The sequence below is a fragment of the Falco peregrinus genome, chromosome 3 (assembly GCF_023634155.1).
Source record: "Falco peregrinus isolate bFalPer1 chromosome 3, bFalPer1.pri, whole genome shotgun sequence".
Taxonomy (NCBI): Eukaryota; Metazoa; Chordata; class Aves; order Falconiformes; family Falconidae; genus Falco; species Falco peregrinus.
Genome location: NC_073723.1, coordinates 102,199,466 through 102,224,891, shown reverse-complemented (window position 1 = coordinate 102,224,891; position 25,426 = coordinate 102,199,466). Strand labels below are relative to the sequence as shown.

Sequence of the window (25,426 nt, the reverse complement as noted above, 5' to 3'; positions counted from 1 at the left end):
ATTGCTACAGGAGGGTTCTTTCTCTGTATCAGATATTGCATAATTCTTTCTAAATAAGATATTTCAAAATTAGCTGGCATAGCAATCTAACGCAACTTCTTTATCTTCAAAGCAATTTGCTATTATTTGCAAAAAATGGCTACATGCCTTTCAGGTGCACAGATGCGGCTCAGTGGCTGTATTTCAAAGTAATATTTAAAGCACATTTAACTTTAACGCTGTGGCTATCCAACGGAACAAGGTAACTGCTTTTAGTTACAATTAAGTTTAAATATCTTGCTGAATCAGGGTATAAAATACATCATCATTCCATAATAAAATGACTTGCACTTTTAACTGTCTTTGCAATTACATTAAATTCAGCATGGCTCAGCTTGATTTTTGAGGACGGTTATGGCTGTCTTTTATTCTTTTATGCAGTACAGGAATAAATGAACTGTCAATAAGAAATGCTCAGATTTCACTTGCTAATCACTGTAAAATACTCTTAAGTGTCATTTAATTTGGAGTTATGACAGTAACAAAAGTGAAGGAATCCAGCTCATAAAAATTTCAGTTTATCCCCAGTCTTAAGCCTAGACTTTTGCTAGTTAGGTCTTCTGGGGATGAAGGAGAGCCTGGAACCATGCAGGACCCTCCATCTGCCCATTCCATAGAGCTCTATCAACCCAGCAGGTACCCTGAGGGGCAATATGAGCTTACGTGTGTCTTATAGGCAGGATGAATTCCCCTGCGAACTGCAACCCTTTCTGGCACAAGACCCAACCTACATTTCTCAATTCTATCAAGAATAAATTATATCTAAACTTGCCAGAATGTAGGAGTAGTGTTTAGACATTTAGTAACAGCAAGACTTCTGCATCAACAGAAGTGAAGCATGCCATGCGCTTTTTGGGTCCTTGTCGGCAAGCAGAACACAACAGGTTTGTGTACAAACCTGTACCAAAACACAGGGACGCCGGCAGTCACTGAGCAACTTGAACACATCTAATGTCATAGTAGGAAAAGTGCTTCATGGTAATTCAAAATACCCTACTTATAGGAAACCTGAAACTGCAAGCTCTGAGCTAGCAGCAGCGGAGGAGTCTGGCCACCTGGGAAGGAGTTTTTCTTTATTCCTCACTGGGGTAGACCAACAAACCTGCAGTATGTGCTCAGAAACCATGCAGCCCTGGGTTGTATCGCTGTATTCTGGTCACGTCCTCTCCTCCAATAACCCTGCTCACAAAGTACCAGCTCTTGAGGTTCGCTGAAAGTGAGGATTTTTTTTCTTTCTGTGCTGTTCTGCAATCACAGGCTCCACAGGAGGTTGTGTCCCTGTATCTAACCTCTTTACTCACTACCCAAATCTTCCACAACATTAATTAGATTGATGCTGGTTTAGAAAGGATTTTTTTTCTTTTTTCTTGTCTTCTCTGCAGTTGCCTCAGAAGTGTCAAAGCTACATCAGAACTGATCACTGGATGTGCTCCATGGCCTCCCTCAGGGCTCCCGAGGTCCACCTGTCCTCAGCCTACACATCCAACCTTCCTACAAGTGGAAACCAAGGCAGAACACACACGGCAGGGGGTAGTTCAAATGCACCCAGCTGTTAGTTGTATGCAAAGTCAGCGCAACAGCCTTCCGATTTAAACCTAGCCAAAGGGGTTTTGCAAATCACTTATCCCTCAGCAATTTTGCTCTAGCACTTTTCCCTCTGTTATACGCTTAGAGCATTCTCTGTCCCATTTATGCAGGACGTGCTCATTTCTGCTTCTTGCTTAGCAAATCTGAATTTGAGACAGTCTAGAAAATCTGGTAAATGTTTAAGTTCTGGGAATCAAAACAGAAACAGAATGTTTGCATGCAATAATAAATAGGAAATTAAATTTCAGTTCTGCAGAGAAAGACTATACCATCTTCCTGAAGCATGCAGGAGTCTGTTGCTGTTTGCGCCCATGTTCCACCTTATAATGCTCTTTGAAGCAAAGCAGGCTTAATTATCTAAATAAATGTGAATTAAGTTAGGGTGTGTACAATGTCAGGTATTTGTCATAAATGGCTACCCACACTGGAGACATCACACAAACAAATGCAGTTACACAGGTCTGAGAAAGGGAAGTTCCTCCCAGTAAATCCAGTTCAAGTCATCAGTAACCCTGCTAAAATTAACAGGATTAAAAAGTAGCGAAATCAGGATCTGTTAAGGGTAAAGGATCTGTTCTTAGAGTGAATGTCCTTAAGAAACCAAAGATGCCTCACTATGAATTTTTAAGAGTGGCTGCTGTTTGGTCCTTCTGGTGTTCATATACCCATGGAACAGGGATTAATCCTTTTAACTGACGACACCAGCTGAGGTCCTCACCTGGTGCAGCACCACAGAAAGCAATCAGTCACATGTAAACATTGCTACCTATCAACGTTAGGGCAATCGGATCTACTTACACTACAATTATAAAGCAGCAATGCAGCAACTGTCTCTCAGGCAGTTGTTTGCATGGAAGCAGATACCACAGCAGCCGTTGGCAATGGACATTATTTTCAGATGTTTCTCAGTGCTGCCCGCAGAGACATCTAGCAGGGGAAGACCAGCAAGGCTTCAGTTCCTTCTGAGACCACAAAATTGGACAGACTTCATTTTTTTAACCGCCCTGCTAATCCATCAGCGCTCTAAACAGACCGCTGCTTTTCTGCATAAGGAGACCCAAAGCCCCATGAAGGAGCAGTGCCGGGTGATAAGCCAAAGCCATCAGCTCGTGTGGAGTGGGACGGAGATCCACTGGTGGCACAGCCACGCATGTGAGGTGGATCTCACCAGCAGCCGGGCTGAGATGTTCAGCCTGCCTGGCAGCTGGAGCTCGGATCCCAGTCTCCCCAGTTGCTGGCACCTGGGCATAGGGGACCTTAAGGCCACAGCCCTGCTCCAGGTGCTGGTACAGACCATTTCACCAGCACGTAGGCATGCACGGGCACCCAGGCTGCCCTGGTCCTGCAGGCACACACGTGCATAAGGGTCTCATTCCTAGAGACCCTATGGTCTCCCCATCAGCTAGCTGGGACTCTCCCGGTCCCCAGCAGTCCACTCCACTGTGGTCTCATCTTTTAGAGCCACCCACCTTTTTACCTACACCCTGTCTGGTCACACTTGATGTGTGCTAGTGTTCACACACTTACTTGCACACCCAGGTGCCCAGGGGAACACACATCCCTGTGGCCCATGGTCCTGTCCCAGGGGCTGGCACATGGTTTCGGTCACTTCAGTCTCTCCAGTGGCTGGCACCAACGCTGACCCGTGGTCTGGCTTCAACCAGTGCCACCCAGAGTCCCCCCAGTGCAGAGTCCCTCATGCAGGGAAGTTGTTAGAAAGGGATTTAGTAAGAAGATGGGACAGACTGCACTGGTCAGGAGCAGGGCATGGCCAAATATACATGCAACTAGCCCTTTTATTTCCTTATGCCTCTGTTTTCCCCATACTTCTTCCTCCCCAAATCATCTAAATTCCTCTCTTTTCTCACATTTGCTTTCTCCCCTAAGCACCCCATAATAATCTGTGCAATTTGAAAATGCTCTAGCCTTGCATCCCATAATGTGCCCCATTTCCCTAGGCAGCAACTTCCCTCAGTCCAAAGGTGCTGCAGGGTCGGCTCCTAGTGATGGGTATCACGCCGGCGGCACTGGGGCTGAGGCTCGCCTGGGACAGCCCTGGCAGGGACCAGGAAGGGTGTTCCCCCGCAAAAGCCACAGTCTGGGTTCCTGTCTGCCTTTGTGGATCCCTGGGCTCCTCTGGGCTTGTGGCAGTGGGCTTTTGGTGGGCTGCTGGCACCTGTGATGGGCCTGGGAGCAACCTGGCAGGGTATTATTTGGGTTCCCCCCACCCACCATTGTCTCCCTCTTCTCCTTTGTGGCTGTGCACAGGGAGCTTTTATTGCATAACCTAAAGGACAATACATTTATACTTTCTTTATATTTAAAATAACTTACAAATGTAATATCTCTTTAAAGTATTTTTCAGAAATATGAACACAGATGTTGTCAGTATTTCTTTCACTTTTTTTCAAAAATGTCTACATTAAAATCAAATAGAAGTTTTTGTTGAATTTCTTAAATGCAAAAAAGAACTTTAGTTACAGTATACCACACTTCCTAAATGGAGTATTTTGGGTATTTCAAAATACCTTGTTCAAATCAAATACCTTATTTAGAACTCATCAGAAATGCAAATCTGGAAAAAAAAAAAAAAAAGAAAAAAAAATTATATCCCTTTTTGTCCATGTTTTCTTAGATTTTTTTCCCTAAACATGATCCATTTGGGCTCCACAATATCCTCTAGCAACAACGAGACTCCAAGTCAGGAGACCAAGCTTGAGACCCGACGTCCTGTAAGAGCAGCTCAGGCTCCATCGGCCAGACCACCCCTACCACGTACAACTACTCCTGTGGGGCAGCAGACAAGTAAGGGGTGATGCTCCTGAGGATTTACTACTTCTGAGCTACTGCGATCTGTTCAGTGAATTTTAATGAATTGGCTTTCCAGTTGAAGTATCCTTTTCCAGTTATACAAAACTGAAGAAAAGAAAGAAAGACCAGAAACATTTCTTTACTCCTACGCTAAATGTGTGTATCTCGGCATCCTCAGGAAGTAGAGAGCTTTCGAGGAACAGGCATATATTCACGCATACTTGCCTTATGCATTATACTCCTATGAACAGCTCGAAGGTCATCTCTGAACAATCTTATACTCTCCATCTTCCACTTGGAAACAGAAGCACAGTGAGAAATCACGTTGCTTTACTCTGAGAAGATGCTGGGACAGCCTGATGCAATAAACTCACCTCCTCCCTGTAAACAATAGTGCCAACAGTAATAACTGGCAAAACCATTAACATGAGAAAGTACAGAACAGTTTTGCGTAAGATTCAAAGGTAATGAGTCAATAAATAGTTTACACTAAATTGTATTGCATGTTTCCTAGGGACACAACATGACTTGGGTAACTCCTACTGACAGATGACAGATTGTCTCCATAGAGTTATGGGAACGATGTTCTGCAAAATACTGCTCACTACAGCAAAAGCAGTGCTTAAGCTAAAATCTGATAGGTGCTTTTTCTTTTTGTCAGGGTTCTTACGTTAAAGTATCTCAGTCCAACAAAGTGGGGCAAATAGTGTAAATGCAGATTTAGAAATATTAAATAAATTTTGTATCGACTAGTGTGCCAAAAGACAAGCGCAGATGATTGATTTTTTTTTCTATGGATGTTCATAGTAATAAAAATTATTTTTCATTAAAGTATGACATAGCCCTGGGATATCATGAATAACAGTTCTATACTACAGAAATTGCATCACATAACTGATAAACTACCTCACTGAGAACTGCCAGGCTGTAGCTTATTTTAGGCTGGTATGATAAGGAAATGTACAGGGACTTTTAACAATGAGATCTTATTAACACTTAAATGTTGTACAGAGCTTGTCACAGATCTATTTTTTATTGTTATTACACATCTATTTTTTTTATATAATATAATATATATATATATGTCACTGAGCAGTTATCACAAACTCAGCCCCAGATTTCCTTCAGGCTCTGTAACAGCCTGCCTCTGCTGTCTCGCCTGAGCACGGGGGGCTTTTTCAAGACCTGGGGTTTTCAGCTGACCCAACAGGTAGATGTTCTTAGCTGCACCAAGAGAATAAAATCATCTTTAATGAGTGAGAGGCAGCAAGTGGGCAGCATTAAAGTAGTTTCTTACAGGAACAGTCAGCCTCAGGAGCAACAAAACCGATGACCAGTATGATAATCCCAAGGCAGGGTCCCAAGAATCACACAACTTGCATTACATGCATTTGGTAGCCCTGTCCCAAAGGCCACCCCAGATCTCATGTATCTTGCTGTGCCATGGCTAGACAGCTGGAGTTTTTCTCTTACCACACACCCCCAGCCAGCAGAGGTCTTGACCAGGTAGGTTTTTGTATTTCTTTGCTTGCATTGTTTAATAAAAGAAGCCCGGGAGGCAATCAAAATTTCTGGCTGGGAGACATCCAGCCTGCAGTGAAGGGAGAATGGGGAGAAACTGGTAAAACTGACGAAAACATCCGAAGTTTACCCATGGTAAGAGGCAGGCAGAAGCGTTGTATGCCTTCAGCACCAGGTACATGCATTAAACAGCCTGTTCTAGTAGGCGGTTGTGCAAGACCTTAAGGTTGGGCAGGGGTTGTAGTTTATTTTTTTAAATGAGTGTTATACCACTCAGAAAGAATTAAGAGTACTAACTCCGTTTATTTTCTCTGGTCTTAAAATTTAAGGTGTCCCTGAGAACCCTGGTGCTAGGCAACTTCTTTACACTTGCCTCCAGATAATTAATTATGTTCATCTGAGGAGACTGCAAACAATTCGTCAGTGTCAGTCATGACAAAACCAGTCACAGACAAAAAATCATACATGCTGAGTATTGAATTCATATGACATAATTTTCACAATTGATTTACAGGATAAACAAGCACAGAACAGGTAGTAATATTTTTTTAAAAAATGAATAAATGAATCCACTTGTCTCGCTGCTTGGAGCCTTTCACAAAACAGAAAAAGCTTGTAATGTGCAATAAATTTACTACAAAATGCATCACGCACACATACTGAATTACATGTTTGTATTATCACAGCACTTCAGTAAGCCCTAATCATGAACCATGACAAGCCACTTCAATCAGCGTCATATAAATGAAAAAAATTCCACTATTCCAATGCAATTACTGTAAGAAATGTCCCAGGAGCAGAGTGCAACAAGTGCTTATAAGCATCTTCCCCACAGCTGAAATCTTAGCAGTATAATTGCGCTGCACTGGTAAGATTATGTTAACGTAGTTTTCAGAAGTCAGACACGAGAACAGTGAGGAACTGGATTACGGTATGTGTAAGAAGCCATGGGCGACCGAGCCAGCCCTCCAGAAACTCTTGATTATTCCATATCCGAAAAGCTGAGCCTCTTTGCTCTTCTTTGCAAGCAGAGTGTTTCACTGTGCCGCACTGACACGCCTTTGTGTCCCGTCCCAGAAGATGGCAGCAGTCCCACAGTTTTTCAGATTTAGAGCTACTGTTTGCTCTCCTCTGGATGTGCTTTTAACAGGTAACTTTCTCTATTTAACCACTAAAGAGCTAAATATTCTTTATCATCACTCTGCTGTTACATACAGTTTGTAGCCTGACAATTTATCACCTATTCAGGTTTTTTTAAATTTATTTTAAATGAAACTAAACCTATTTGTTTTACAATATTTGATTAATGACCTTCTAAAAGGCCATGCAATGTTATTTATTTACTATTTACTGGCATTGAGATACTAAAAAACGCTAAAAGTTCTGTGCTCATCATAAGCATTACATTCTGCTCCTGCAGCTCTTCCATAGAGGTTCAACAGAAGCCTGACAGGACTATGAATACCAAATAATGTATTAAAAAAATAAAAAAAACCCACAACAACATTTTCTCAGATTTGCAATGGAAGAGCATGCGCTTGGTTTCAACAAAACTGGTTGGTCTTTTTTTTTTAAGGAGGAATAGTTTAGGTTAACATAATGTCTGTATTAAAGCAATTACACTTTTTGTATCATGAAAGAAGGGATAAAATGTTCATACCATATATGACCTGTAACTAACTATAAGAATCTTATCATTGTTTATATGTCAGCAGTGCTAAATGACACACACTAAATGCTACAGAAGTGCAATCCCGTGACAATGAAGTGCCCTGAAATGCCTTGCTACAGGCCAGACGGGCACAGAAACAGCCCAGGACTGTATAGGGATTTAGTGTCACAGACTAGAACTGCAACTACTAACTTTATTTGCTCATAAATTTTAGAACCACACCTATGATCTCTCCTTAAAATCTGTTTCTTGGTTTCACAAGGAGCCTTCAGCACATCTTGGAATGCTCTGAGCATGAACTCAAGACTGAGAAAGACCCTCTAAACTAAAAATTTTCTGTAAGAAGTGAATAAATATAAAAAAAATGAAGAAAAAGGTGGAAACAGACAATGTAAATACCTGCAAACACAGTCCTTACTACCAGCCGTGAAGAGGTCAGATAGCAGTGCTTGCAACCTTTAGCACGGAAAGATGGAATCTCACAATGTTCATATAGACCAAATACTTCAGAGCTTACCGTTCCAGTTTTCAAAGATCTTTTGATTATGTAAGGGAACTTCTGGCCTAAATAAGTGCAGAGATGATTTTGAAAAATATGTGCCAAACCAAGGTTCTAAAAAGCTACAAGGCAACCTCCACTGTGCTCTGTCCTTGCAGAGTTCTTGGGCACCTTGTCACCTGGCGTCTGCCTGGCAGTTCTGAAAGGGGCAATGAATGAAGCAACCGGAATTCATGTTTGGGACTGAAACCAGAACTTTGGGGTCTGTGGCATTTATCTCACTTACCTTTGAAGGAGCTTCGCTTAGAGAACCTGAAGTGAATACAAAACCACTGACCAAAACGTAAGAGCCTTCAAAGTCTGCCTTCAGCTTCTCCATTTCATAACTTCCCATAACACTCCCTAGAGCATCTCTGAGAGCTCTGATTCCTGAAATCTATACTAGATGTGAGGTCCACTAAAGAGCGATGCTGCTTCCCTCCTGGCACTGTATTCTTTCCCTTAAATGAGCTGGCATCAATGAAAAATGTTTCTTTACAAGGTTGATGGGGGGCTGGGGGAGCTGGGGGGAACTTGCAGGGGGCGGGGGTGGGCAGCCTGGAGAGGAGGGGGCTCGGGGGGGCCCTGATGGCTCCCTACAGCTGCCTGACAGGGGGCTGTGGGCAGGGGGTCGGTCTCTGCTCCCAGGGAAGGAGCGACAGGAGCAGAGGGAACGGCCTCGAGCTGCGCCAGGGCAGGGTTAGGGTGGGGGTGAGGGGACATTTCTTCCCTGGAAGGGTGGTCAGGCACCGGCACAGGCTGCCCGGGGAGGGGGCACCCGCACTGGGGGCGTTTCAGCGACGCGTAGATGTGGCGCTTGGGGACAGGGTTTAGCGGTGGCCTTGGCAGAGCTGGGTTAAGGGTTGGGCTTGGTGACCTCAAAGGATCATTTCCAACCGAAATGGTTCTGCAATTCTGTTCTATGAAAAATGATAAAAAGTGCTGGCCCTGAAACACCTTCACAACAACGCTATAGAAAGGTAGGAAATCTCTATTCTCCTTTCACTCTTAATGCAACAAACTTAGAGGTGGAAAAGATCAATTTTAAAAAAATAGCGTTTTCCTATCCAGCCATGGATGCTTTCTTTGAACTTGCAGAGTAGCCTTCATAAAGCAGTGAATTAACATAATGAGCTAATGAGAGTTAAATTTACACCTATTTTTTGGTTATAAGCATGTGTAGTTATTTACATTTCATACATAATAAAGTTAACAATTACAATTAATTTTTTTTGTCATAAACAAGAACATACCAAGGGAATGCTTCTTTCTCATACTTCCCCTCACACTCCCATATGAAATATGTCTTTATATCAATGAAACAAAAATTATGTGGCAAGCTATGAAATTTGCTCTCCAATAATTTTACTTTTATACTTGTCATGTGTTGGGAGAGAGGGGTTCTGTATGTGTCGGACTCCTGAGCAAGCAATGCAAAGCACTTATCATCTTGCACCGTCTACATTTCAAACAAACTGCTGTTGCGACGGAGGGAAGACACAGTCACTCAATATGAGTGATCAGCAGACTTCGTTTATTGTCTCTTACAGTCACCTTTTATGCCTTCTTATAATTAGCTCATACATATTACAAAAGTTAAGCTCATTATTGGTTAGTTGCCTAAATACCAAGCCCGCCCCTAGTTTCTCTTCTGTAGTTTTCTGTTCCCACCTGCAACATTCTTTTCCCACCGCGATCTTCCTGTTATTATGTAACAAGAACAGCCAAGGATAGTGTATTTTGCTTTACTTCAGATAAGCTGAGGGCGATGTGCATTTTTGTTCAGCCAGCTGGACTATGTCTATGTGACCCTTTTCAGCTAGCCAGTTATCCACAAACTGCAAGCAGGGACTTTTGTGCTTGGTTCAAGTAAGCCAAACACCTGCCGGTGTGGCAAGATGGATCTGCTCCTTGCCCATCAAGGAAGTTTTAGGGAAGGATGGAAATGCATGCCTGGGTGAAATGGAGAAATGATGAAATGGGGAACAGAGGAGAGGGCAGAATTACCCCTTCCAAAAGGTGCGAACTGGAAGCTTGGATCAACCTATGTCATGGCGGGGATGCAGCTGCACAGTGCCTATGAACCCTCTGCTTAGCCTTTTAAAAGGACGGTCCTACAACGCTCAGGATCCATTCTCAATTAGGAAATATTTCTGTTTTGGCAATGTTTGGCACAGCTGAAATACAAAATGAAAGTAAAATAAAATCTCAAAAAGCTGATACCATCAGAAACTTGTTCTGGAAATGCATAATGATTCTTCAGCTCAGGCTTCCACCTGCACACTGGTCATTCAATAGATGTATCAATACACAAATATATGTGGGTTTATTTGTGTTTAGGTCTTAGTTATAAAAATGGAGGGCTTGGGGTGTTGGCTATCCAGGATGTTTTAAGTATCTTTAAGTGTCTGTAAGCTTCACCTTTCTAATATTATTTTTTACATCCAGATTACGCAATATCCATATGATTGTTTCTTAGTGGATATATAGAAGTACACGTAAGGAAGCAAAGAAAACTTATGTTCTGTAGTACTTAAAATTGCTCTAAGGTAAATCATTACAATGCTATGAATCTTTTTACTTTTTTAAAATATTTAATACTAATTTTAACACTTCTCTCTTCTCCCCCAGTCACTGCTGAGTTACTAAGGCAAGTCAAAAGGTCAAGTGGCAAGAAAAAAAAGGAAGTAATCATCTCCTATTAGTCACTGAGGTGGGGCCAACTTTATTAGTACAAGTTATTTATGTTTGAGGAAGACACATGCCAGTTATCTTCAGTCTGTCTCATTCACAAAGTGTCAATATTTTGGCATTTTATAATCAGTCAGGAAAATTTCTGTACCTCATTGTGAAATCACCTAGCACTAGATACATCTTCATATATTATTTTCAATGCAGAGAAATAGTTGGCAGTTAGATCATAGCAATCTTACTTACCATTTAGAAATGTTGACATCCTGAAAAACTGAAATTTCACTTCACTAATTGGCATGATTAAAATCTCATAGTCAGGGGGCTTAATATGAAATGTTGCTGTAAGCTACATTAATCGTGTATTCTCAAACTGAGAGTCAACAGAAGGATTTATTCTGTCCTGATTAGTCAGAAATTAATTAAATAAATATTGAAGGTACCTTGCAAGTGATTTACCTACAAGGGAGTAGGGTAACGTTTCTACATGGAATCAGAGGGATATCATAGGGATGCAGTTCAATTTTAACAGCTAAAATGTTAATTTTAACATACGAAAGTCATTATACTATTACCAAGCAGAGATGTCATGAAAGCAATGGGCAAAACATCTCTAAAATTGTGATAGCACATAGAGATTGTTCTTTTACGATATTTCCTTTGGTAGCAAAGTCAGCTTATGAAGTTCCTGCTCCTCAGTGCTCCCCTGGCTCCTGCAGAACCCCTTTCCCTACCAGATGTGCTGGTAAAAATTTTATGGAGCACTTTGTCATTGCAATGATCTTCACTAAAATAATCAGCCCTCAAAAGCAAAGTCATATTTTTAGATGGTCTTTTCACCAGTCTTAGTCTTTTGTATGGGAAAAAAAAAAAAAAAAAAAAAAAAAAAAAGACTGGTGCAAATGAGGGACAGCAAGAGACAGCACACAAGCAGGTACCACAGGACAATGAGGCCCCGCGCTCGGGAGCCGTGCCTGCGGCCGCCCGGCCTCCCAGCGCCCGGCACCGCGGGGTGGGCACCGCCGGGCGGCTCCGGTCGGGCCCTCCCCGCCACCCGACATGGCGCCACCAGCCCTCCCCGCTGGGGCCTGAGGGCTGGGGAGCGCCCGAGGGGCCGCTGTAAGCAAGGCGGCGCTGCCGGCTGTAAGAGCGGGCAGGGGAACGGGGCTTTTCTTCTCAAACTCTACGGGGACGCACCGAACGCGCACGACTCGGAGGCGACAGGGCTGTCGCGCCTCCACCTCCCTCCCGGCACTTGCGGGGCAGCGCGGGCCGCGGAGCGATGGCTCTGCGATCGGCTCGGGGGGCTGCCGGGCCCTCGCACCTGCGCGCGGCGGCAGCGACTGGTCAGGCCTGGGCGCAACATGGCGGCCCCCGCGAGCACCAACCCCTCCCAGCTGCTGCCGCTCGGTAACCGGCGCGGCCGCCGCGCTCTCCCGGCGGGCGGGCAGGGGGAGCCCGGCTGCGGGCGCGGTGGGGTGAGGCGGCTGGCGGCGGGCGGAGCGGGGCTGGCCGGGCTGTGGCGGCTCGGCTCGGGGGGGCTGGCCTGGGCCCCGCCGCTCGCACCGCAGGGGCCCGTGCCTGCGCCGGTGGGCCTGATCGCCTCAGAACCGTCATCGCCAACGAGCAGCAGTCAAGTGTGCAATGAAACCCTCTTAAAATATATTTTTCTTGGGTTTGGGTGGTTTTTTTCCCTCTCTGTTTTTTGGGGTTTTTTTACTAGCGCCCGTGGCAATTACTTTTGTACCATCACAATGTCGGGGGGGTTGTTCTAAAAAGTACACGTTCTCTGAAATAATCTCTTGTACCTTTCAGTTTGTTTGTTTTTATTTTCAGAGCTTGTGGATAAGTGCATAGGTTCGCGCATTCACATTGTGATGAAGAGCGATAAAGAAATTGTTGGAACGCTCCTGGGATTTGATGACTTTGTCAGTATCCTTTGAGGGAGATGTGAGGCCGCTGTGGGCTGTTAATTCATTTGTTGCCTGTGAGAGGTTTGAGTTCACTGGATAAAACCTTTTTGTACGGTTTAATTGTATCTGTTTATTTTCCGGATAAAATCACAGTTCAGTATAAAATGAAAATAACTTTAAATATTTTGATTTTTAACTTTATGGGCCTCACTTTCCTTGAAAGTGGATTTTCAGATATGGTGTTAGAAGACGTTACGGAATTGTAAGTATAATTTCTGCCTCTTGTTATTTAGTGCTTGGTTTCCTGAGGAAAAATACTGTGTAAAATTTGTAAGCGAAGTGGTTTTGTACTTTTTCGAATACTTCCCAGCTGAATAGTTTATACCATGGAGTTGAACTACAGCAAGTGATCTGTTCCAGCCAGCCGTGTCATAGAGTAGCTGTTGCATGATTTATACTTGTAATCAGGCTCCTAATTTGTAGCCTTAATTCTACACGGTTTGTATGTTGAACTTTCCAGTAGTTTGTTTGCTTTTACATCTCCTTAAGGCCTAGGCAAATACTTAAAAAGCCAGCAGACTTGGGGATCAGTATTTATTACTTTGTTATGCCATGTTGCTATTTGAAACCTATTTTGACTATAGGTGGTATGCCAGAAATTGCCAAGATTAGAGGCTAAATCTGTAGCTTTATGTACTGAGCAGAAAATTACAATGTATCTTTTTAGTTGCCTGCTAGCTTTCTTGACCCAGCTGGTCAATTTAGCAAGATTATGCTGCGGTGTGGCTAATGTATTTGTGAGTTCCAACGAGTGTCATCTTGACGCAGAGATTTATGTCAGTTCTGTAATCAAAACTGTAGTCATTGTCCCTGGTTATGTGTTCTTACATAGTTTTTCTAATGCTGTTTCAGTGAGATTACACCTGAGGGCAGACGAATCACAAAGCTAGACCAGATTTTGCTAAATGGAAATAACATAACAATGGTAAGTCATCGTTGTTAAAAAGCTGCATGCATTTATCTTCTGTACTGTAAATTGACTAGTAATTGAGTTCGACTACTTCAGGCTTAGCTTCCCAGGCAGTTCTGTTAAGCTGTTTCCCAGTGGCTTCCAGGGTATGGGTGTGTATGAAAGTGCTGGAAAAGTGATCTTGCTGCCTTACTTGGTACATGTTGCTGTAAACATGAAAAGAGCATGGCCCTGATTTTTGTTTGGGTGAATACGTTTCTGGTCTTCAGGTGTGCAAGGGCATAGGTGATCTTGTTGTGCGCATTGTAGGTGGTTCATTCAGTGGCTTTTAACTTCTGAGTGTTTGCCTGCACTAAATACGTAGGTGGGGTACATCTATGTTTCATCCGTTATCTTACGTATAAATGTGTTTGCAGCAGTTTGGATGCTTCCAGACTCACCAAGTCATGCAGCAATTATGTGATGCCCAGAGAGCTGTACCTTAGTGTGCTCTGAAAATAATACTGGAGGTCTGTTGGATTACACCAAATTAGAAGTATTATGATTTTTAGTTTATCATGTGCTGGTGTATGTAGATCACAACTGAAACAGTAATTAAATATTGTAATTCCGCAGCTGCTGAGCTCTGCAGTTTCCTAAATACTGCAGAATCATACCCACAGTAGTTCTTTGTTGTCTGCATAAGTGTCTACAACATCTGGACTTCCTGCATAGGGGCATTCCTAATTTTGTGGGAAGGGGAAGACTGACTTGAGTCTTAAGTTGGCTCTGTATGAATGAAGAATAATCTCCATTTTGCAGTTTCACATACCTTGCATGTCCTTACTGTGTTTCTGAGCAAGTGCTGTCTTGGCTTAATTTCAAAGCCTTTTTCCAGTTTGCTTATCCTTCTGCATCCCTGAAGAATAGTGCGTATTCTGGTAGAATTACAACTGTCCAGTTAAGCTGGTGGTATACTGCCCTCAAAGCAGAAGCTGCCAATAGTTAGAGTGCAGATTTTCAGCAGAACGTAGATATGTTTATGTATTAAACCTGTGTCTCATTTGGAGACGTATCTTTCCACATCAGGAAGGCTATGCTTTAGACTCTTTCTTGCTTCAGTCCGAAAAGCAGTGAAGCTCTTTGTCTTTAGAAGTGCTCAGCTAATTATTAAGAATATATGAAAAGAAATGATTAAAAAAAGAATATATAAATATATTAAAAGGAATATATAAAAAGTAAAAGGAATTATTATCCTCTTCTTCCCCCCCCTTCATGTTTTTCCTTTTTTATTTCTTTTTCTATTGTTTAGTTCTTTACTTTCTTCATGCGAAAATGCTGACTTAATCCACACTGCCTGTGGAAGGGTTCAAGCTCTTTGTTATTTTTTGAGCTCTGTTCAGCAATAGAAGTTGAAAAGAGGGAACCAACTTCCCAGTATTGCAGCTTCTTCCCCAGAATGTCACTATTGGAGAAATTCTTCATGAAAGGAAGTATATTCTTTGTCTTTTTAAAAATTAACTGGTCTGAACATAGAATGTTTCTAGACAGAATCATCTCCTTAAAGTTCAGAACAAAAGACAAAAACCAAAATGTGTGTTATCTAGGATCTCCTTATGTTTTTTATTAAACATTCTTTGTATTTTGGAGATTCTTTTTGGCATGGGCTTCTCTGGCAGTAACAAACTTCCTCTGTTGGGAGAGGAAGATAATACTGAATCTAAAAAACGTGTTTGTGGTCTACCATGAAGTCTTCATCTGCTAGAATGCTGTAAAGTGATAACTGTTATATACAGGTTTGTAGAACTCGGATCTATGGCACTCACAAAATTGTCTTATTCTTTTATAGCTGGTTCCTGGAGGAGAAGGGCCTGAAGTATGAATTGATACAGTTGTTATCTATGAAGACATGGATTTTTTTATATATATATATAATCTAAATAGAGCTTTTGGGGTATGGGTGTGGGTGGGTTTTGGTGTGGGTGGTTTGTTGGTTGGGTTGGGGTTTTTTTTTGTTTACACATTCTTGCAGTTGAGATTTGATAAAACACAAGGATTTCTTCTGGAAAGGTGCATTGATAATGATAATGCTTAAGTTGTGCTCTTTACTTTCTTGTAAAGATGCACTAATCTGTTCTGAATAAAAGGCTTTATTTTTGTTATTGTGTTCTAGTATGTATGTGTGCAAGTTGGATAGTTTTGTAACTGGCTGATGGAACAAAAAGCCAATTGTTAGATTTCAGTTGCTGTCAGTCTTCAGTTTTTCTACATCTGTTGCATTTGTTTGTCTATGTAAAACACAAGTCCTGAGCCAAGAGATTGTTATTGTTTGGAGTAGAAGCAGATACTAAACTGGATCGTTTGTTTAAACATGGCCTCTGGCTGTGTCACCAGAATCCACGTGTTAGAGTGCTAGAGAATGCTGAAAGCTCTTCAAAGTGGATGCATCTGATGCTTAGCAGCTTTGGTTCTGCAGGCTTTGCCGTTCAGGTCTTCGGGACTTCTTTTGCTTGGTAGATATACTTTCTTACAGTAAAGGTACTTTCATGATATTTGGCAAGTGAGGATGGACAGACCAGATCTGGTTCATGTTCGGGGGGACGGGGGAAGTTTAAAACCAACCCAAAAAAAAAAAAAAAAAAAAGGGCGGGGGTGGGGAAAGGCTGGTGTTAAAACTTGTCATTCTTGTCAGCGGTGGCTCCTCTTTCACCACGAAGTGGAGCTGTGCTGCCCATGCCTGCTTGTGTAGTTGGGAGTAGTCATTTTGGAGTAACTGTTCTTTTGGCTGCATCTGTTCTCCCGTGATAGAAAAAGCTGACAGATAGTGGGGGCAACTACTACTTTAGGAGAATTTATATAAAGTAAAGAATTTCCTTTTTTATTTTTTCATGATGGACAAAAACATAATTGAATCTAAATCCTGTTCACTGCACCTTATGCTTTCATAATAGCACTACTCAACTGATTTGTATGTGTAAATGTCTTTGGAGAAGAATCACAGGTGCCCGCTGTTACTGTAGGGACAAGCAGGGTACAGAATGGGTTCACAGGGACAGGAAATGTTTTGCCTTCCCATCACCAGAAGAATAAAGAAAAGTTGAGTAAGGGGGTTCTTACAAGAGCTCTTATAATTTGCTTATAATAGCAAGCAGCGTCCTCTCTGTTTTCTTCTGTCCCTGATCTTCACTTTTAGTTACCTTTTGACTGTCCACCTTTGAGGCAATTTTCTCCTCCTGTTTTCCTGTCTCATCATGAGCTGTGATAGAAGCAAAATAAAGGCACACTGACAAGATACTTTCAAAAGTGAAAAGCTACTCTCACAATTGCTATATGTGCTGTATCATACTAATTTATCTTGGAAAAGTGTATTTTTAAAGGCACATAGATGGCAGTTGCCAGTCCTTAGTGACCTTCTTTGCTTGTGGGGTGTTTTTGAAAATTGCCATACGTGTATTGCCATGGCAATGAATATTTCTCTTTCAGAAGTGGTATATTATTAATAGCTGATAACAATATGTACAAGTAGCTGCTTCTCTGCTTCCTCAAAGTGCTGTCCAAAATGCCACTCATGCCCTGCCCAGAACATTTTTGTTACCACAGTACTTAATGGCACTGTTATGGTTTTTGGCACCTGTCTAGCAAGAGCCAAACTGCTCTTTTCACAAGTAATTTGAGTAAATCACAGGCCTTCCTCTGATGCTTTGATTTAATTTTGCTTGTTATATCTATTGAATGAAAAATCAGAATTATATGTTACCAAAAGCAATCATTGTGTAAAAATTCTTGGCAGACATATTGCATCTCCTCTTTCTATTTATACATTATCCTATTAAGTATGGGCAGTAGATCCATGGCAGTGTAACTGTTTTACATGGAAACAACAGCAAAATTGTGGTGTGCTCACGCTACAAAGGTCCACCATAAGAGCAATGCAAGTCCTGTGTCTGCTTCCCAGCTTCTGTGGCTGTTTTCCAACATCCTGGGGTGAGCCTGGGGCAGTAAGCTAGCATGAATATACCCTTTTAGGTATTTTGAAGTTTCTGAAGTTTATTATATTTTTATTTAAAATATTTTAATTATTGCCTTTATGCTTTCCACTGGGATGCAGTAGCTGACCATCATGATGCAAAGACAGTTTTATGCGTATTAACTTTCAGCTGCAAGTTTCATTATCTCACCGCAGCAACTTGAGTCTCTCTGCTTTGTCCCTGCCATGTTCGCCCACCAGGCTTGGCAGTAAGGATTCCAGATCCACACAAAAGACGCAGCATGAGAATTTAAGGTGAAGAAAGAAAGGATCGAGCCTCCCACACCAGCTTTTAGCTCTCCTCCATGCCAGTTGATTCTCAAAGGATGTATTGTTGTTCCTAGATAAAAGTAGCCTGTAAAAACTAAGTTAAATGTCTTTTTCTTTAATGGAACTTAAACTTAGACTCGCTTCCTATAGCAGTTCTCTGAGTACAGCCGGAGCCAGTTGCAGTTTTCTGCTGCAACTGTAGAGAGCAGTCGGGACCAGACAGATTGGAGGATTTTCAGATTTCTTCTTTTAGGCTGTCTTCCCCCATTTTTCTGAGCATCTCACTCGAAAGAGCAACAGATACCATTTTTCATTTTGAAAGTACTTTATGTGATTTGACTACTCTTAGTCCTTCAGAAACTTGTTTCTTGAATGACATGGGAGAATAAATTGTTTATTTCAAGGCCAGATCAGAATTCAGTAATTCCCTGACTGACATCTAAAACAGATATTGACAAAAGAATATCTGCACAGTGTAAGGGTATTTTATTCCTTCAGAGGGATGCTCCTGGGAAACATTTGCTCTGGTGTTTGTGCGATGCCAGTCTGTGCAGGGAGGTGCAGGAGTGTGTGTGCATTTGGTGCAGCGGGCTGGCAATGGAAGCCGTTGTGCAGGAATGCACAGGTGCTCTGCTGCCAGTGGTACCCATGTGGAACAACAGGATCAGTACTCTACCTGAGGGTCAGCAGGAAGGAAGAGAGAGCTCGTTTGTCTTTAGCGTATGTATTGTTATGTGGCTTTTTCCTTCACGTTTTATAATGGTAAGGCGTAACTCATTCCAAACAATTAATTTCAAGCTAGTGTCTCTAGGTGTTAAATATCAAGTATTTCTTATGGCATGTAGGTAGGTTAGATTATCCAGTTACCCATAAACATTGTTTCAGTCTCCATAGTTACTCAGGTGAATCTGGCATTTTTCTTCCACACCAGTGGTTGCCACGGATACAAGCTGTTATAAAATGCAGCAGCTACCAGTCCTTCCGCGTGTGGCAGTTGTCTGTAATAAAGCTTGTTTGACATGGCATTTGACTCTTGAAGGCATTCTTAGTGGAGTAACTTGAATTAACCAAGTTAATAAGTTTGTTGTAAAAGGAGAGGATGCTCACCAAAACTATCAAATGTAAAACATAGGGCATAACTACATTGCCTGAAATTAAGCACTTCAGTAACTTCTGGCAAAGACAGAGGAGTATCCTGATCCAAACTATATTCCTCTCAAATAGAATTCCAACCCAGACCAGAGGAGACTGAATCAGAGCAGAATGCTTTCTGCGTTTTAGGCCAGTATTACCTTACCAACAGGATAATCTCCTGCATTGTACAATAGCTACTTGTTAAAAAGAATCACAAGTATTTCCAAATGTCTGCTGCACTATGTAAACTGACAAAATGAGGCAAAACCGCCTATAAAACCAAAAAGGGGCAGAATAGAAAGTGCGCATAGCTGGGTTGACATTTTTCTAACCTCAAAATTGCGAAGACAGTTTTATGTGGACGTTCATGTTTAAGTATCTGAACTGTGGGAGGAATACATAGCTGCGATAACTATTTAGAAATTGAACCCTTAATGATCTACATCAGATTGCATGAAAGAAATGGATGCTGCTTGTAATTTTGCAGTTCATATATATTAAAAAATAAACCCCTGTATTTTCAGTAAACGCAGTTCTCCAAGATCTAAGCTTTTCAGTTCTTTCAAATTGAAGACAATAAAAGAATGCTGATACTTTTCAGACATGTGACCCCATAAAAACAACTTGCTGAAAATCTGTGGCTTCTTATTGTGTAAAAACTCAAAAATTGCTAGTGTGCTATAGCACATGATATCGTCCTAGCAGATGTAATATTTACTCTTAAAAGGACAAGCCAAAATATAATTTAAAAACTTTATGAATATTGTTGCTATCTGAAATGACAGTTCACATTTCTCACCAATAACGTGACTCTGAAAAAAATATCCTTTCCTCCCATGAAAAAGAACATTTTAGTTTTTTAAGGATGGTCATTTTCTGCCTTAAGTTCTAGAAATCCTGAGTATCGAGTGTCTAAAATCTTGAATTGTTTTTGTTGTCTTGTCATTTTTTTTGAACTGTTCTTGTCAATGGATTTATTTCCTTTTATAAGATGCTATATTTAAATCTGATCACACAGAGAGAGGTTTTTTTAATCCATACAGGAAATTTTTAGGCATTTCTTCATATTGTTTAAAACATACTATTGACAGTAACTGTGGCATACAAGGCACGGACTTTGCAAGGATTGTGAAGCAAAGGCTTTTATTGTTAGTTAGTTAAAGCTCTCATAAGTTTATACTTTGTACACACGTTGCTAAAAGATTTATTATTGGTCAAACTCTACTGTCCACGTGCCCAGCCGCTGTTCACTATAGGTGACTCTTCTGCTGTTCACGCTGTTTCCTTATCTTCTAGAGGTGAGATCACATTCCTCCTTTGCTTCTGTCTCATCCAGGTTTCTTCTCGTACTCCCTCAAAGTTATTTACCTCTTTGCTGCAGGATCACAGCTACACATGGCCAAAGCAAGGCCACAGCTGCACATTATCAATGTCAAAACAACCCACTGTCTCTGTTCCCTACAAGTAACTTTCTTAATGCACAAAATGTATGCAATAATTAGAAAAAATAGAAATGGCTTTTCATTTCTGAAACATACGCTGTCCTTTTAAAGCTAGACAGTCTTACCTTCTTCTTAGGAATATAATATAATTTCCAGAGACCCACAGTTTTCCCTTTAAAATAATATATTGCACTTTCAAATGGTTGACCGTTCTTACACTAAGATATTAAAGAATCTGTGAGGGGAGTCTGATTAGCTGCAGAACAGGAAAGGTTGTTTGGGTTAATTTAATATAATTAGGTACTAATTTTTCTTTTCTCAATTGTGTGCTTTCCTTTTTTAAAAAAGATTTTAATGACTTACCTCCAGGTGTGCATTTTCAGCTTGTTAAGAATGCTAGTAGCCAGCTGATTAAACAGCTCCATGAAGAGATTTGAAAATTTATAATCATAATACTTTGTTTAAGATCAAATTCAAATCTATTAATTGTAATTGGGAAAAGACTTTTTAAGCTACCAGTGTTATAAACCGAAGGCATTAAAATTCTGTCAGGAATTCATTAGGAAGTTGCAAGTTTTATGTGCAAGCTAGTCCCCAAAACACCCCGAACCAAGCAGAAAGCACTCTAGTAACACTGTCAGAAGTGTTGATGTAAAGTAAAGAGCTAAATCTGTGCTGCTTTTAGGCTTGTCCTGAACATAAAAATAAAATCTGGGTGTTTAGCTCCAGCATAAGGGAGCTTTTGAGTCCAGGATTTTGATATGAGCTGTTATTCAAGAGCTGGCTGAAACCACCTTTCTAGACAGGTTGCACTCTAGCCCATGAGACATGCTTCTCTGCATCAGAGAATAGCTGCATAGGCCTAGTAACAGAGAAACGTTTCAGCAACACTGAAGAAAGCAGTATAAAGGAAACTATGCTGCACAGTGCATGGTGTAGGTGTTCAGGAAATCAGATTTTTCTGATGCCTCTTCTGAGCCACTTCTTCAAAAATCCAACCTCCTTATGCTATCATCTACCAAGTTGTGGCAGTTTGAAGCTTTGGATCTCCTTCTTTCTATCTTAGGAAAAAAAGGAGTGTTTACCACCTCTGGAAGAAGGGGCAGGCAACTCAGGAGGACTATCAGGATGTTGTGAGGTTATGCAGGGAGATTAGAGGCGAAAGCCCAGCTAGGACTCAGGCTGGTCACTGCTGTAAAAGGTAACAAAAATGTTTCTACAAATCCATTAGAAACAAAAGGAGGGCCAAGGATAATCTCCATCCTTTATATGATGCTGGGGTGGGGGGCACATTGCCAAAAAGGCTGAGGTGCTTAATGCTGCCTTTGCCTCCGTCTTTAGTAGCAACTCCAGTTACCTCCAGGGTGCCCGGCTCCCTGAGTGGGAGGACAGGGACGAGGAGCAGAATGAAGTCCCCATGGTCCAGGAGGAAGCAGTCCGTGACCTGCTGCTTCCCTTGGACACGCACAGGTCTGTGGGGCCAGGTGGGATCCACCCAGGGTCCCGAGGGAGCTGGCGGAGGAGCTCGCCGAGCCACTCTCCACCATTTCTCAGCAGCCCTGGACCCCGGGGAGGTCCCGGCTGACGGGGGGTCAGCAGCCGCGTTGCCCACCCACAGGAAGGGTGGAAGGAGGATCCGGGGAGCTCCAGCCCTGTCAGCCTGACCTGGGTGCCGGGGAAGGTTCCGGAGCAGCTCACCCCGAGTGCCACCACACGACACGTGCGGGGCAGCCGGGGGATCAGGCCCAGCCAGCGTGGGGTCGTGGAAGGCAGGTCCTGCATGGCCAGCCTGCTCTCCTGTGGCAAGGTGACCTGCTCAGCGGATGGAGGCCAGGCTGGGGGGGTCTGCCTGGGCCTTGGTAGTATCTGCTCCCAGGGAAGGAGCGACAGGAGCAGAGGGAACGGCCTTGAGCTGCACCAGGGCAGGGTTAGGGTGGGGGTGAGGGGACATTTCTTCCCTGGAAGGGTGGTCAGGCACCGGCACAGGCTGCCTGGGGAGGGGGCACCCGCACTGGGGGCATTTCAGAGACGCGTAGATGTGGCGCTTGGGGACAGGGTTTAGCGGTGGCCTTGGCAGAGCTGGGTTAAGGGTTGGGCTTGGTGATCTTAAAGGTCTTTTTCCACCTAAATGGTTCTATGATTCTATGACTCTTGCCAACGCATGGTATGGAAGCCAACAGCTAACACAGGTTCCAAAGGACTTTGGGTACTCACAGACTGGAAATACACAGACACAGAAATTCCACAATCAGCTCACAATGAGCCAAGTATGGCTACATGCTGGGCAGATGTTAAAGCTATGATGCATATTTTTCCTTAGCCATCTACTTCTGGCAACAGTATAGGACAGGGTACTATCGACCTTTGGTTTGACTGTGCTTATGTAAGAAATATTGACATATGATTTCAACAAACACGTCTCCAACATAAAAAGGAAATAAGAATGAAAGATTCTGCTCAAGATAAAATTACACTGTGAGATACAAAACCACTTGAAGCTCAGCCTGGCTAATTGCAAATAGCTTGGATTTCCTGTTCCAGGCCCTCCATCGCTCCTTATAACCATAAATGGTAGTGATATGGTTACAAAAATGGATCATGACAACATTTATTTTTTTGAAAAATATCTCTCTGCTTTAGTATTACTTATTGTATTATACATATTATATATAACATATAACAATATTATAATATTATTAACAGATAATAATTTAGTAATTCCAGTCTGCTATTCCTTTTTGGAAGGGCAGCCTCACAGGGCCATGTCTGGTTGAGTACCTTTGCCAGCACCGACTAGAGGTCACAAAGCCAGCTGAGAAACTAGAAAGGGAGCAGGGCCAGTTGTTTTACTCTACTTAAAGGCACGTAACTGTGCCAATCTCTTTTAGTTCCTCTGTTTCCACAGCCAACTTGTTTTTGAGGACTGAATAATACTATGCGAATCAACTATTGCATGCAACAGTGACAAACTTTTGAAATGAGAAAAAGACTGCTGTGGGGATCAGAAGCCCCTGTCCCAGCTCCTGTCAGCACCACATACCCCTCCTGCCGCCTGGGGGCCTGAACGCCCACCCTGGGGTGCCAGCCTGGCCTTGCTGAACAAGGCATTGTCGTGCCCTCTGGGGCACAGTTAACTGGGGCAGGGGGCTCGCCCATCATGCTCATGCTATAGGTTGCCCATGCCCTACGGCCACGGGGCTGCGTGCCTCTCTGCTGCAGTAGGTCGTGACATTAACCACAAATGGGAGATGACCAAGAACATTTGGATTGAGGAGAGGGTTAGCGAGTGTGAAGTAACCCTTCCTCTTAGGTCAGGAGCCCTGCTTACCTCCTGGCTTCAACAGGCTGCCCAGGTGTAAAGAAAAGCCACATCTAAACACAGCTCTCCATTATTTTTGGCTTCTTGAAGGGCAGCCATGATAGTACAATTGCAATAACATTGCCATAGTATTTTAAAGGAACTATTCTCACCATGCCCAAAAAGCTTCTCAGCAATAACACTCAGCTTAGAAACATCAGTGTGAAGCCCCATGAAAACTAAGGCAGAAAACTCAGCACTTGATTAATTGAATTATGTTCCCAAATAACTAAAATCTCATAAAATCCTAAGATACATGTTGCTTTTTACAGAACAGCTCTCAAACATACCAGAAGAAGAAAGAGTCCTTGGGTGTTTGGGTTTTTTTTTTTTTTCATTTTGAAAGGGTGTTTTGCTTGCTTAAGGAAATGATAATGTTAGAGAAAAGGGGGGTTTAACATTGCTCATCATTTCCCACATTGCCATACTGTGTCTTTTATACATGTCCTTTACACTCTTTTGGCCTACGTATGTTTTTACAAGGAATGAATTTGATGTTAAATGAAATTAATCCCTCCCAGTTTAAGTAACTGGGAACATTGCTAAGTGAATTGGACTGAACCTAGTAGAAAGACCACTTTCTTGTACCAATATTCAGGTCTAATCCAAACCCTTGCATGGATATAAAAACTGGGACTGTGCCAGTAGTATGAAATTTGGAAGTCTAATATGAAATCGTTAGTGCCATGTAATGCAAAAAAGACAGCCTAGTTAGCCTTGCAATGTCAGTCCATATTTACTGGCATTTTTAAGGAGTTACTTCGGTACCAGTTGACTTTAGATCACCAGAGATGTTACCTCCCTGTATCAGTAACTTTGCCAGAGCAAGCCTTCCCTGTCCTCCTGCAGCTGGCTGTCAGCAACACGCCGGCACAAGCCACTAAAGCCAGCCCCAGCAAGCAGTGCTCACACCTTTTGCTTTGCTGCACGCTCTCTTCATCCCCACTAAGAAGAACAAAATGTCATGAGGTTTACTTTCACCACTTACATCTCCTTCACCTCCCTGGTAGCTGCAGCCAAAGGATTCATGAGGAAAGTGAAGACAGGGGATGGCAATTTAACATTCCGAAGGATCCTGGAAAAAAGCAAAACACAATAAACTCATGCTTTGTCAAAGAAACACCAGTTTACATGGCCTCCTGCATTAGGGCTACTTCTGTTTATGTGGGTACCGGGTACCCTCTGGACTATTTTAAAAGATAGGAAAAAGGCTAATGGCTGATGTTGTAGGATAGGTTTTAATTTGTGGAAGAAAGGAAGAAAAAGGAAGATTCAGACCTGTGTGTGACTTGGGACAGTGCCTAAACTGTGGATCCATCTCTAGCATTGACTAACTGATCCCTCCTTTGATTGGCAAGTTTCTTCACCTTTGGAATGGTGAGTAAGTGGGGACATAATGCTTTTATTAGGAACAAACAAAGTCGTAACACCTTGTAAGGGACAATTTATTTGTCTACCTATAAAGACAGGCAAG

General features: G+C 42.3%; 1 protein-coding gene across 6 annotated transcripts; it reads left to right on the top strand.

The window, feature by feature from the left end:
- Window positions 1–11,917: 11,917 nt before the first annotated feature.
- LOC101912571 (U6 snRNA-associated Sm-like protein LSm5) lies at window positions 11,918–15,883 on the top strand. 6 transcript variants are annotated; one of them, XM_055800355.1, is made up of 5 exons: window positions 11,918–12,002; window positions 12,696–12,791; window positions 13,007–13,034; window positions 13,685–13,757; window positions 15,571–15,883. In XM_055800355.1, the coding sequence occupies exons 2-5, from the start codon at window positions 12,737–12,739 to the stop codon at window positions 15,601–15,603; spliced, it is 189 nt and encodes a 62-aa protein (XP_055656330.1). In that variant the 5' UTR covers window positions 11,918–12,002; window positions 12,696–12,736; the 3' UTR covers window positions 15,604–15,883. The 6 variants fall into 6 exon arrangements, with proteins under 6 accessions (XP_055656330.1, XP_055656328.1, XP_055656327.1 ...); XM_055800353.1 differs by lacking the exon at window positions 11,918–12,002 and adding an exon at window positions 12,054–12,269 and having other exon boundaries at window positions 15,034–15,883; XM_055800352.1 differs by lacking the exon at window positions 11,918–12,002 and adding an exon at window positions 12,066–12,269.
- The last annotated feature ends 9,543 nt before the right edge of the window (window positions 15,884–25,426 follow it).